General features: G+C 41.3%; 1 protein-coding gene across 3 annotated transcripts in view; it reads left to right on the forward strand.

The window, feature by feature from the left end:
• The window catches only part of vps50 (VPS50 EARP/GARPII complex subunit), a 421,495-nt gene that overhangs the window by 380,558 nt on the left and 28,437 nt on the right, over window positions 1–12,500 (forward strand). For all 3 annotated transcript variants that reach the window (XM_061983218.1, XM_061983220.1, XM_061983219.1), the window contains one exon: window positions 7,214–7,372. In XM_061983218.1, coding sequence (XP_061839202.1) covers window positions 7,214–7,372 — 159 coding nt within the window. The remainder of the gene's footprint in view (window positions 1–7,213; window positions 7,373–12,500) is intronic.

Consider the following 12,500-nt stretch of genomic DNA (forward strand, 5'->3'; position numbering starts at 1 on the left):
CAACCCTCCCGAATTTTCCGGGAGACTCCCGAAATTCAGCGCCTCACCCGAAAACCTCCCGGGACAAATATTCTCCCGAAAATCTCCCGATTTTTCAGCCGGAGCTGGAGGCCACGCCCCCTCCAGGTCCTTGCGGACCTGAGTGAGGACAGCCTTTTTTCACGACGGGAGGACAACAGGGTGACAAGAACTAAATCATCCAGACTGTGGATAAATTGTATTATTATGTTTATCTTATCTAAAAATAAATATATTTATTAATTTAAAAAATAAATAAATGTTTACTATATTTTGCTAAAAACATGAAAATTAATTGTATTTTTATTTGTGTTTTTTCTGACTCCTTATTACATCCAGCCATAGAATTATACGTTAAAATAAACATATTTGAAATAATTAATTTTATATTATCATAATAATTCATTTAAAATGATAATACACATGTTGTATCATAGTGGCATTACCACAGGTAACAATAACTATTACACTGTAACAATCATTTGTATCAACAATGTAAAAATAATGAATATACCAACAATGGTAATAGACAACATAGCAATAATGGTAATAGACAACATAGCAATAATGGTAATGGACAACATAGCAATAATGGTAATAGACAACATAGCAATAATGGTAATAGACAACATAGCAATAATGGTAAGGAAACATAGAGCACATGTTAACACTTTGAGACAAGAGTACAACAGCAGGTCAATTTAAAGACCCTCATCTCTATATTTGAACCAGACGCCATGTTTGTATAATAGTTTAAATCCATTAATAGTTTGGCATTGCTTGTGTTGTAAGTCCAGGTTGTTCCATAGTTTTACTCCGCATACAGACACACAAAAACGTTTACGAGTGGTCTGAGCTCTCGGCAATAAGAAATATCCAAAGCCTCTCAAGCATGCATCACTATAGCTCTTGTCTCAAAGTAGGTGTACTGTCACCACCTGTCACATCACACCCTGACTTATTTGGACTTTTCTGCTGTTTTCCTGTGTGCAGTGTTTTATTTCTTGTCTTGCGCTCCTATTTTGGTGGCTTTTTCCTCTGTTTTTGGTATTTTCCTGTAGCAGTTTCATGTCTTCCTTTGAGCGATATTTCCCGCATCTACTTTGTTTTAGCAATCGAGAATATTTCAGTTGTTTTTATCCTTCTTTTGTGGGGACATTGTTGATTGTCTTGTCATGTTCGGATGTACATTGTCTTTGCTCCACAGTAAGTCTTTGCTGTCGTCCAGCATTCTGTTTTTGTTTACTTTGTAGCCAGTTCAGTTTTAGTTTTGTTCTGCATAGCCTTCCCTAAGCTTCAATGCCTTTTCTTAGGGCAGCGTTTCTCAAAGTGTGGGGCGCGCCCCACTGGTGGGGAATAGAGACATGACAGGTGGGGCGCGAGGAACGGGAGGAAATTTCACTTTAAAAAATGTTTTTATTATTATATTCTTAGATTATTTTTTTTACTATGCTTTCATTTTCTATACACACTGTAAATCACTTTGTGATTCTGTCTGTGAAATCCGCTATATAAATAAATGGAAATTACCGGTACTTATTTTTACTGTAGGCTTTATATTTCTCGGTAGGAGCGAAAGTTTGACAGACATAGCAACAGTAACTAATGGGGGCGGGGCTAAGCGGAACAAACTTTCGCGCGGATGGGTAGCAGGCTAATGTGTGGACCACAATTACACAAATATATATTTGTGACTCGCACCTCAAAGGTCGTCGAGCCAGAGCCAGCGCCTGCAGAGAAACAAAAATGTGACGGGCACACACTGTGTCATTCACCGGGAAGCACTCGCGTCAAGGCAGCTCAGCCCCGAACTCAATGAGGTTTTAACAGATGTTGTGAGCGCGGTAAATTTGATCAAAACACGACCACTGAAAGCGCGACTGTTCTCTGCACTGTGTGAGGAAATGGGAGCTGATCATACAGCCGTGCTGTTTCACAGTGAAGCAAGGTGGCTCTCCCGGGGGAAAGTGCTGTCACTTGCCCTGTCTTGCCAAATGCATAGCTCCTCCTTTTTTTTGCAAAGATTGCAAAGTGGCACTTTTATTGTATTTATTATTTAACTTAATGCAAGTTATTTGATTTATTATTGAACTTGGTGCAAGTTATAACACTTTTTTTGATTTATTATTGAACTTGATGCAAGTTATAACACTTTTGTTTTATTTATTATTGAACTTGATGCAAGTTATAACACTTTTTTTGATTTATTATTGAACTTGATGCAAGTTATTTGATTTATTATTGAACTTGATGCAAGTTATAACACTTTTATTTGATTTATTATTGAACTTGATGCAAGTTATAACACTTTTTTTGATTTATTATTGAACGTGATGCAAGTTATAACACTTTTTTTGATTTATTGAACTTGATGCAAGTTATAACACTTTTTTTGATTTATTATTGAACTTGATGCAAGTTATAACACTTTTTATGATTTATTATTGAACTTGATGCAAGTTATAACACTTATTTGATTTATTATTGAACTTGATTCAAGTTATAACACTTTTTTTGATTTATTATTGAACGTGATGCAAGTTATAACACTTTTTTTGATTTATTATTGAACTTGATGCAAGTTATAACACTTATTTGATTTATTATTGAACTTGATTCAAGTTATAACACTTTTTTTGATTTATTATTGAACGTGATGCAAGTTATAGCACTTTTTTTGATTTATTATTGAACTTGATGCAAGTTATAACACTTGTTTTATTTATTATTGAACTTGATGGAAGTTATTTTATTTATTATTGAACTTGATGCAAGTTGTACCACAGCTGCACAGTTATTTTATTTATTATTGAACTTGATGTTATTTTATGTTATTGAGTTTGAATGTATACAACTTGATGTTCAATAAATTTGAAAATGTTAAAGCTTGGCATTAGCGCTCTGTTGGGGCGATGGGGGCAGGTGGGGCTTGAAAACTCCCCCTTGTCCAAAGTGGGGGATGACAAAAAAAGTTTGAGAACCACTGTCTTAGGGGCACTCACCTTTTGTTTATTTTTGGTTTAAGCATTAGACACCTTTTCACCTGCACACTGCCTCCTGCAGCACCGACACTCAACAACAACACATCATTTACAGACTATAATTACTGCTTTGCAAAAAATATTTTTTAACTGAAATAGGTGAAATTAGATCATCTCCCACGCCACACCAGACTGTATCCCACGACACACTTGTAGAATACAATTAGTGGTTTGCAAAAAAATTATTTTTTACAATAATTAGGTGACCTTGCAAAATTTCCCACGGCACATGAGTCAGTATCTTACTCCACACTCGCGTGGTTGAAAAACACTGCTGTGGATGAGTGGGTCTGACTCTCCCATGCAGCAGCACTGAGAGCAAGCTAACCTTCAGTTGTGATGAAATGTGACAGATTTGACATTTAAATGCCCGAGCAAAATGTAAATGTGAAAGGATCTTTTCAGTAGCATTCATTAGTGCAGTGTTATTCAACCACTGTGCCGCGGCACGCTAGTGTGCCGTGAGATACAGTCTGGTGTGGCGTGGGAGATGATCTAATTTCACCTATTTGAGTTCAAAATAGTTTTTGCAAACCAGTAATTATAGTCTGCAAATGATGTGTTGTTGTTGAGTGTCGGCAGAGTAACCGTGTAATACTCTTCCATATCAGTAGGTGGCAGCAGGTAGCTATTTGCTTTGTAGATGTCGGAAACAGCGGGAGGCAGGGTGCAGGTAAAATTGTGTCTAATGCTTAAACCAAAAATAAACAAAAGGTGAGTGTCCCTAAGAAAAGGCTTTGAAGCTTAGGGAAGGCTATGCAGAACAAAACTAAAAGTGTACTGGCTACAAAGTAAACAAAAACAGAATGCTGGACGACAGCAAAGACTTACTGTGGAGCAAAGACAATGTACATCCAAACATGACACGACAATCAACAATGTCCCCACAAAGAAGGATAAAAACAACTGAAATATTCTCGATTGCTAAAACAAAGTAGATGCGGGAAATATCGCTCAATGGAAGACATGAAACTGCTACAGGAAATAAGAGAAAAAGCCACCAAAATAGGAGCGCAAGACAAGAAGTAAAACACTACACACAGGAAAACAGCATAAAAGTCCAAATAAGTCAGGGTGTGATGTGACAGGTGGCGACCGTACACTAGAGATGCGTGGATAGGCAATTATTTCATCCGCAACCGCATCACAAAAGTCGTCAACCATCCGCATCCACCCGAACTAACATTTAATCAAAACCGCACCCGCCCGTTGTTATATATCTAATATAGACGATGCAAGGCATTAGTGAGGTTATAAAGCTTTTTGCCTGTTAAAGAAAGGAGACTGATCCAATGCAGCAGAGACATTCAATGCGTGCCACGCTGTCACGGCCCAGACGCACACCAGTGCGCAATCATCCGGGAGCCGCGCTGAGCGCACCTCCAAGCACGCTCGCACCACTCAAACCGCTGCAGGCAGCTGTGTTCTATCTTGTTTTAACATCCTGTGGCACTCTTCTGGGATCACGGCGGACGAAACCGCTCATGCTCAGGGTGTTTGTGGAGGTTCGGGGTTTTGCACAAATGTGATGCACCATGTTAGATGTCCCGGTTTTGTGACTGTCGTAGACATAAACAGCGTCGCAGCTCTTGCAAATCACGTAGCCAGCATTACTATCATCCTGATTTACAACCTCATAAAAACGAGTCCACGCTGAACTTTTCTGGCCTTTTTTTCCCCTGGTCTTTAGTATTCCCTTTTTTAGTTTGTCGCGTACCACGTTTGCTGCCATCTCTTTTTTTTTTTTCTTCTTCTGTTGTGGCATATGCTGCAGGTGCCTGCTCGTTTTTCGTATGTGGGTAACAACATTTAACTATGTATATATATTTCCCAATTGGTTTAACTGCCACCCGCCTCAATCTACTAGTTATAGTACCGTATTTTCCGCACCATAAGCCGCCCTGGGTTATAAGCCGCGCCTTCAATGAACGGCATATTTCAAAACTTTGTCCACCTATAAGCCGCCCCCGTGTTATAAGCCGCATCTAACTGCGCTACAGGGAATGTCAAAAAAACAGTCAGATAGCTCAGTTAAACTTTAATAATATATTAAAAACCAGCGTTCTAACAACTCTGTTCACTCCCAAAATGTACGGTAATGTGCAAATGTGCAATCACAAACATAGTAAAATTCAAAATAGTGCAGAGCAATAGCAATAACTTAATGTTGCTCGAACGTTAATGTCACAACACACAAAATAAACATAACACTCACTTTCTGAAGTTATTCTTCATTCATAAATCCCTCGAATTCTTCTCCTACGGTGTCCGAATTAAAAAGTTGGGCGAATTACGGGATCCAAAATGGCCGGCTCCGTCTCGTCGAAGTCATCAGAGTCAGTGTCGCTGTTGTTTTTCCAGCAGTTCCGTGAATCCTGCCTTCCGGAAAGCTCGGACCACAGTTGAGACCGAAATATCCGCCCAGGCATTTACGATCCACTGGCAGATGTTGGCGTATGTCGTCCGGCGCTGTCTCCCTGTCTTAGTGAATGTGTGTTCGCCTTCGGTCATCCATTGTTCCCACGCCGTTCGCAGTCATGCTTTAAATGCCTTGTTGACACCAATATCGAGCGGTTGGAGTTCTTTGGTTAATCCACCCGGAATGACGGCGAGTGTTGTATTTGTGTGCTTCACTTGTTTTTTGACACCATCTGTGATGTGGGCGCGCATGGAGTCGTATATCAACATGGACGGAGCTGCGTGAAAAAAGCCACCCGGCCTCTTCGCGTAAACTTACCTTAACCACTCGCTCATCTTTTTCTTCATCCATCCATCCCTTCGAGTTAGCTTTTATGATGACGCCGGCTGGAAAGTTCTCTTTTGGCAAGGTCTTCCTTTTGAATATCACCATGGGTGGAAGTTTCTGGCCATTAGCATGGCAAGCTAGAACCACAGTGAAGGATGACTTCTCATTCCCTGTGGTGCGAATATTCACCGCACGTGCTCCCGTTGTATCCACAGTGCGGTTCACAGGAATATCAAAAGTCAGTGGAACCTCGTCCATGTTGATAATGTTCTCTGGCCGGATCTTTTTTTCAGCTATCTTGTTTTTACAATATGCACGGAAAGTAGCCAGCTTTTCTTGAAAGTCTTTAGGCAGTTGCTGTGAAATAGTAGTCCGTGTGCGGATGGAGAGATTGCGTCTTTTCATGAACCGGAAACCTGTCGCTTAGTAGGAGCCATTTTGTGGTCTTTACAGATGTAAACACACAAAGGAAATGAAACGTAATACCTGCGCGCTTCTTCTTCTATGGGGGCGGGTGGTTGCTTACAGTAGAAGAAGAAGCGCTTCCTGTTCTATGGGGGCGGGTGCTTACCTTGGCGGTTGCTTGCGTAGAAGAAGAAGCGCTTCCTCTTCTACGGGGAAAAAAGATGGCGGCTGTTTACCGTAGTTGCGAGACCTAAACTTTATGAAAATGAATCTTAATATTAATCCATATATAAGGCGCACCGGGTTATAAGCCGCACTGTCAGCTTTTGAGTAAATTTGTGGTTTTTAGGTGCGGCTAATAGTGCGGAAAATACGGTATTTAAAATCTAATTTTGTTTTTATTTCAACCGCCCGACCCGACCCGCGGATAAAATCTAATTTTTTTTTTATTTCAACCGCCCGACCCGCGGATAATCCGCGGACTCCGCGGTTGTGTCCGCAAACCGCGCATCTCTACCGTACACCTACTTTGAGACAAGAGCTATACTGATGCATGCTTGGTTATGCTTTAAAGTCATATCCAACAATTGCGACAACGACTTTTTACTGTCAACTGAGTTTCGTTTTTTTAATGATTTCTGCTGGTGGTGTGCCTCCGCATTTTTTCAACGCAAAAAATGTGCCTTGGCTCCAAAAAGGTTGAAAAACACTGTTGTAAGTGGTACAGTCCAGCTACCAAGTAGTTGGCTGTGGAATGAAGTATTATGGAGGCACCTTTTCCTTTGAAGGAACCAATTTCTGTTCCATCCTGCCTGGATTCAGCAAAGTAAATGATCTGTCACTCAAAAGCTCTCTTCCCGCATTTTCCTTTTGCGTACACTTGACATTTGAGATGTTGGAATGCCATGTTGCATGATTTTAGGGTTGTAAATGTTATCACATACACACACACACCTGTCACCAGATAGTGATGCCCGACAATTCCATGTCTCCCCTCTCGCAGACCGTGTCCACGGCGAGTGAACTGCGAAAGCCCATATACTGGATCGTGGCGGCCAAGGCCATCGACTACGAGCAGATGTTGCTCTTGATGTCCGGCGTCAAATGGGACATCAGAGAGATCATGTCCCAGCACAACATATACGTGGATGTCCTCTTGCAGGTAATGTTGACGTATAAAGTGATTCCATACCTGCCAACTACTCCGGTTTTCCCGTAATTAGTACGGTTTTCATCAACCTATTCCGGGTTACGGTTGCAGTGATAAAAAAATACGGTTTTTCATTAATTAAAAAAAAAAAAATTTTTAAACAATGACAATCGACACTGCTTCCCGTAACTTCCTATCGAGCCATTCCGAATGCCATGCGCGAGGCTATTTATAGCACCGCTGCCAAGCACGAGGCACCAGTTGCCATTGTTTCCAAACGAGCGAACGATCACGGAATCAGCCGGAGAAAAATCGCCAACGAGTCTTAAACCGAAAAGAAAAGTGCAGTCATTCCGTGAAGAATATTCAAAAGCCTATCCGGGAATAATTATCCGTTCCAAAAAGGGTGAAAACTACGCGAATTGCACCTTGCGCAGACAAGATTTTTCGATCGGACACGGAGGAATTAGCGATGTAAAAGACCACGTTGGGACAAAAAAACACAAGTCTAATGCCGTTGCTAAATTTGGATTTTAGCCACAAAAAGGTAATGACACCAATGTTATCAATTGGAATTGTTTAGTACTGTTATACTGTTAAAAGTGTTTATACTATTTATGCTTTAAAGTCCAAGTTGAAGAAATCTTGTTAAATGTTGACAGCATAACTACCAAAATACAGAAGTATGTCCTTAATATTTTTGCAGTGCTATTTCTGTTGAAAAGTTCAAATGATTACATTAGAGATGTGATGTGCCACTTTTCAAGTGTCTGATGGCTTCAATTAATTTTCATTAATTTTTCATATTTTGAATTCTTTACAAAAAAACTACATTTGAATTGTAATTCCATGCTATTGACAGGACTATTAATTTTAATGAAGTTAGCTTACCATGTTTACAGTATGATAATTGTGATATAAATGTGAATTTTAGGCACAGAATATTTTTTACAATTGAACAAGGCAGTAGATTATACAAGCTTGGACAGAAAGTTAATAATGACACCAATTTTTTTTTTTAATGGAATTGTTTACTACTGTTTTACCATTTGTTTACTGTAAAAAGTGTTTATACTGTTTATACTTTCAACTAACAAATTGAATTAAACAGACAGAATTAAATTTGGCTCAATGAGGAGAAACGCGTAGGCCTGTACCCTTGTACCGTGTCCCACCACGCTCTGACGAAAGATTGTACGCCTCCTCTTTTATTTGGACTTTCTAAAGGGAGTGGGGTCGTAAACAGCCGTGGCCTTTGGTTACCAAACAGTTCAAAGAAAAGGTGCCTGGAGGGGGGGGGTCAGGTCCTGCTTCCTCTCCGCTTTGTAGATCTCGGGTCAAGACGTGAAGTGAAGTGAAGTGAATTATATTTATATAGCGCTTTTCCCAAGTGATTCAAAGCGCTTTACATAGTGAAACCCAATATCTAAGTTACATTTAAACCAGTGTGGGTGGCACTGGGAGCAGGTGGGTAAAGTGTCTTGCCCAAGGACACAACGGCAGTGACTAGGATGGCGGAAGCGGGGATCGAACCTGCAACCCTAAAGTTGCTGGCATGGCCGCTCTACCAACCGAGCTATACCGCTCCCAAGACAAAATCTTCCTGTGGATTACAATACATCAAAGAAACCGACACCGTCATGTCGCTTCCCATCCTACACAGTGGAGTTTTACAAGCCTTTTGATTGGTAAGATCAAAGACAGCTTTTGTCTGCTCGCCGGGAACTCGTTGGGTATGTCAATTCTTCATTGGAAAGGTGTTAATGGCTCTTGTTTTCATGTAAAGTAGGCCTATTAGGCAAAATCAACTCCGCTTTGTAGATCTCGGGTCAAGACAAAATCTTCCTGTGGATTACAATACATCAAAGAAACCGACACCTTCATGTCGCTTCCCATCCTACACAGTGGAGTTTTACAAGCCTTTTGATTGGTAAGATCAAAGACAGCTTTTGTCTGCTCGCTGGGAACTCATTGTACCGTGTCCCACCACGCTCTGACGAAAGATTGTACGCCTCCTCTTTTATTTGGACTTTCTAAAGGGAGGGGGGTCATAAACAGCCGTGGCCTTTCGTCACAAAACAGTTCAAAGAAAAGGTGCCTGGAGGGTGGGGTCAGGTCCTGCTTCCTCTCCGCTTTGTAGATCTCGGGTCAAGACAAAATCTTCCTGTGGATTACAATACATCAAAGAAACCGACACCTTCATGTCGCTTCCCATCCTGCGCAGTGGAGTTTTACAAGCCTTTTGATTGGTAAGATCAAAGACAGCTTTTGTCTGCTCGCTGGGAACTCATTGTACCGTGTCCCACCACGCTCTGACGAAAGATTGTACGCCTCCTCTTTTATTTGGACTTTCTAAAGGGAGGGGGGTCATAAACAGCCGTGGCCTTTCGTCACAAAACAGTTCAAAGAAAAGGTGCCTGGAGGGTGGGGTCAGGTCCTGCTTCCTCTCCGCTTTGTAGATCTCGGGTCAAGACAAAATCTTCCTGTGGATTACAATACATCAAAGAAACCGACACCTTCATGTCGCTTCCCATCCTACACAGTGGAGTTTTACAAGCCTTTTGATTGGTAAGATCAAAGACAGCTTTTGTCTGCTCGCCGGGAACTCATTGGGTATGTCAATTCTTCATTGGAAAGGTGTTAATGGCTCTTGTTTTCATGTAAAGTAGGCCTATTAGGCAAAATCAACTCCGCTTTGTAGATCTCGGGTCAAGACAAAATCTTCCTGTGTATTACAATGCATCAAAGAAACCGACACCTTCATGTCGCTTCCCGTCCTACGCAGTGGAGTTTTACAAGCCTTTTGATTGGTAAGATCAAAGACAGCTTTTGTCTGCTCGCTGGGAACTCATTGTACCGTGTCCCACCACGCTCTGACGAAAGATTGTACGCCTCCTCTTTTATTTGGACTTTCTAAAGGGAGGGGGGTCATAAACAGCCGTGGCCTTTCGTCACAAAACAGTTCAAAGAAAAGGTGCCTGGAGGGGGGAGGGTCAGGTCCTGCTTCCTCTCCGCTTTGTAGATCTCGGGTCAAGACAAAATCTTCCTGTGGATTACAATACATCAAAGAAACCGACACCTTCATGTCGCTTCCCATCCTACACAGTGGAGTTTTACAAGCCTTTTGATGGGTAAGATCAAAGACAGCTTTTGTCTGCTCGCCGGGAACTCATTGTACCGTGTCCCACCACGCTCTGACGAAAGATTGTACGCCTCCTCTTTTATTTGGACTTTTTAAAGGGAGGGGGGTCATAAACAGCCGTGGCCTTTCGTCACAAAACAGTTCAAAGAATAGGTGCCTGGAGGAGGGGGTCAGGTCCTGCTTCCTCTCCGCTTTGTAGATCTTGGGTCAAGACAAAATCTTCCTGTGGATTACAATACATCAAAGAAACCGACACCTTCATGTCGCTTCCCATCCTGCGCAGTGGAGTTTTACAAGCCTTTTGATTGGTAAGATCAAAGACAGCTTTTGTTAGCTCGCCGGGAACTCATTGAAACACAAAGTTTTGTGATTAAACTTAGATACAATTATTCTGACAGTAGTAGTGCACGACTAGAAAACATTTCTTACGGGTATTAATAGGTAAGAAAAGTTGATTTTGCCCAATAGGCCTACTTTACATGAAAACAAGAGCCATTAGCACCTTTCCAATGAAGAATTGACATACCCAAATCCAAACGTACACAAACACACGACTGTGTGAGCAACTAGGGTCTTTGATTGGTCACATTGAATCCACAAGCTGTGCTCTCTTAGAACAGAGTGATCGTTCTATACTCCGAACAATCAGGACCAAGGTGTTTTTACGGTGCGTTCAAGGACAACTGAACAGAGTAGGATGCCCCAACACCTGCCAGAAATAGGGTTGGACACAATACATGATTATTCAGAATGGAAAATGTGCTGACACACTCGTGATTTCGCCCTGTCTCTGTTTTGTCTGCGTTGAGGTACTCGATGTCCCTCCTTGGCTGTCAGCAGGCAGGGGTCTGGAAACAAACTGCTGATGCGAGGCAACTCGCAATGGAAGATTACCAGTTGTGTGCCTTTGCACAGATAGAAAAGTACAACTTCAGCACAATTGATAATAACTATAGCAACGGCCTTTAAGCATAAGTGTAGATTCCTAATGAAGCCTTTAGCTTGACGCTCCTCTACTTTCTCCTGCTCCGCTTGCTGCGGCGACAACAAACAAACTCCAGACGCTCCTCTTCGTTTTGTATCGTTTACTTGTCACTTAATTATTCAAAAACGTAAAACAATAACGATGTGGGAACAAATGAATGGCAAAATAAAGAGAGTTTGTTACACTAGGTGTTAGAAAAAGCAAGACTCAGAAAAAGTAAGAGTGAGGTCAAAAAACTGTGTGGCTCAATTCCCCCACACCTGACTGCCATTACCCATAATGCACTCTGTCCAAAAACCAACCTACCACACAGATCCTTCCGCCATACATGCAATTTACACAGTTACGTCATCAAGCTATTTAGACAAATGTAATAATTATTCTAAGCATGCAAATAAAGTAAATAGTCCCATTTTGGCTGAATAAACATAAAGCACCTTCCATAAAAATGTAAATTAACTTAAACAGCATTTAGGCTCCTACAATAAGAGTTGTGTGATAACTTATACATAATTATTCTAACACTCCTCTTGACAAAATCGGTGCAGTTCAGCTAAATGTGTTGGTTTTCTGACATGGACTTGTTTCTTCAGCATTGTCCACACGTTTAAGTCAGGACTTTGGGAAGGCCGTTCTAAAACCTTCATTCTAGCCTGATTTAGCCATTCCTTTACCACTTTTGAGGTGTGTTTAGGGTCATTGTCCTGTTGGAACACCCAACTGCGCCCAAGACCCAACCTCCGGGCTGATGATTTTAGGTTGTCCTGAAGAATTTAGAGGTAATCCTCCTTTTTCATTGTCCCATTTACTCTCTGTAAAGCAGCAGTTCCATTGGCAGCAAAACAGGCCCAGAGCATAATACTACCACCACCATGCTTGACGGTATGCATGGTGTTCCTGGGATTAAAGGCCTCACCCTTTCTCCTCCAAACATATTGCTGGGTATTGTGGCCAAACAGCTCCATTTTTGTTTCATCCGACCACAGAACTTTCCTCCAGAAGGTCTTATCTTT

The sequence above is a fragment of the Nerophis lumbriciformis genome, linkage group LG21 (genome assembly GCF_033978685.3).
Source record: "Nerophis lumbriciformis linkage group LG21, RoL_Nlum_v2.1, whole genome shotgun sequence".
NCBI classification, from domain to species: domain Eukaryota; kingdom Metazoa; phylum Chordata; class Actinopteri; order Syngnathiformes; family Syngnathidae; genus Nerophis; species Nerophis lumbriciformis.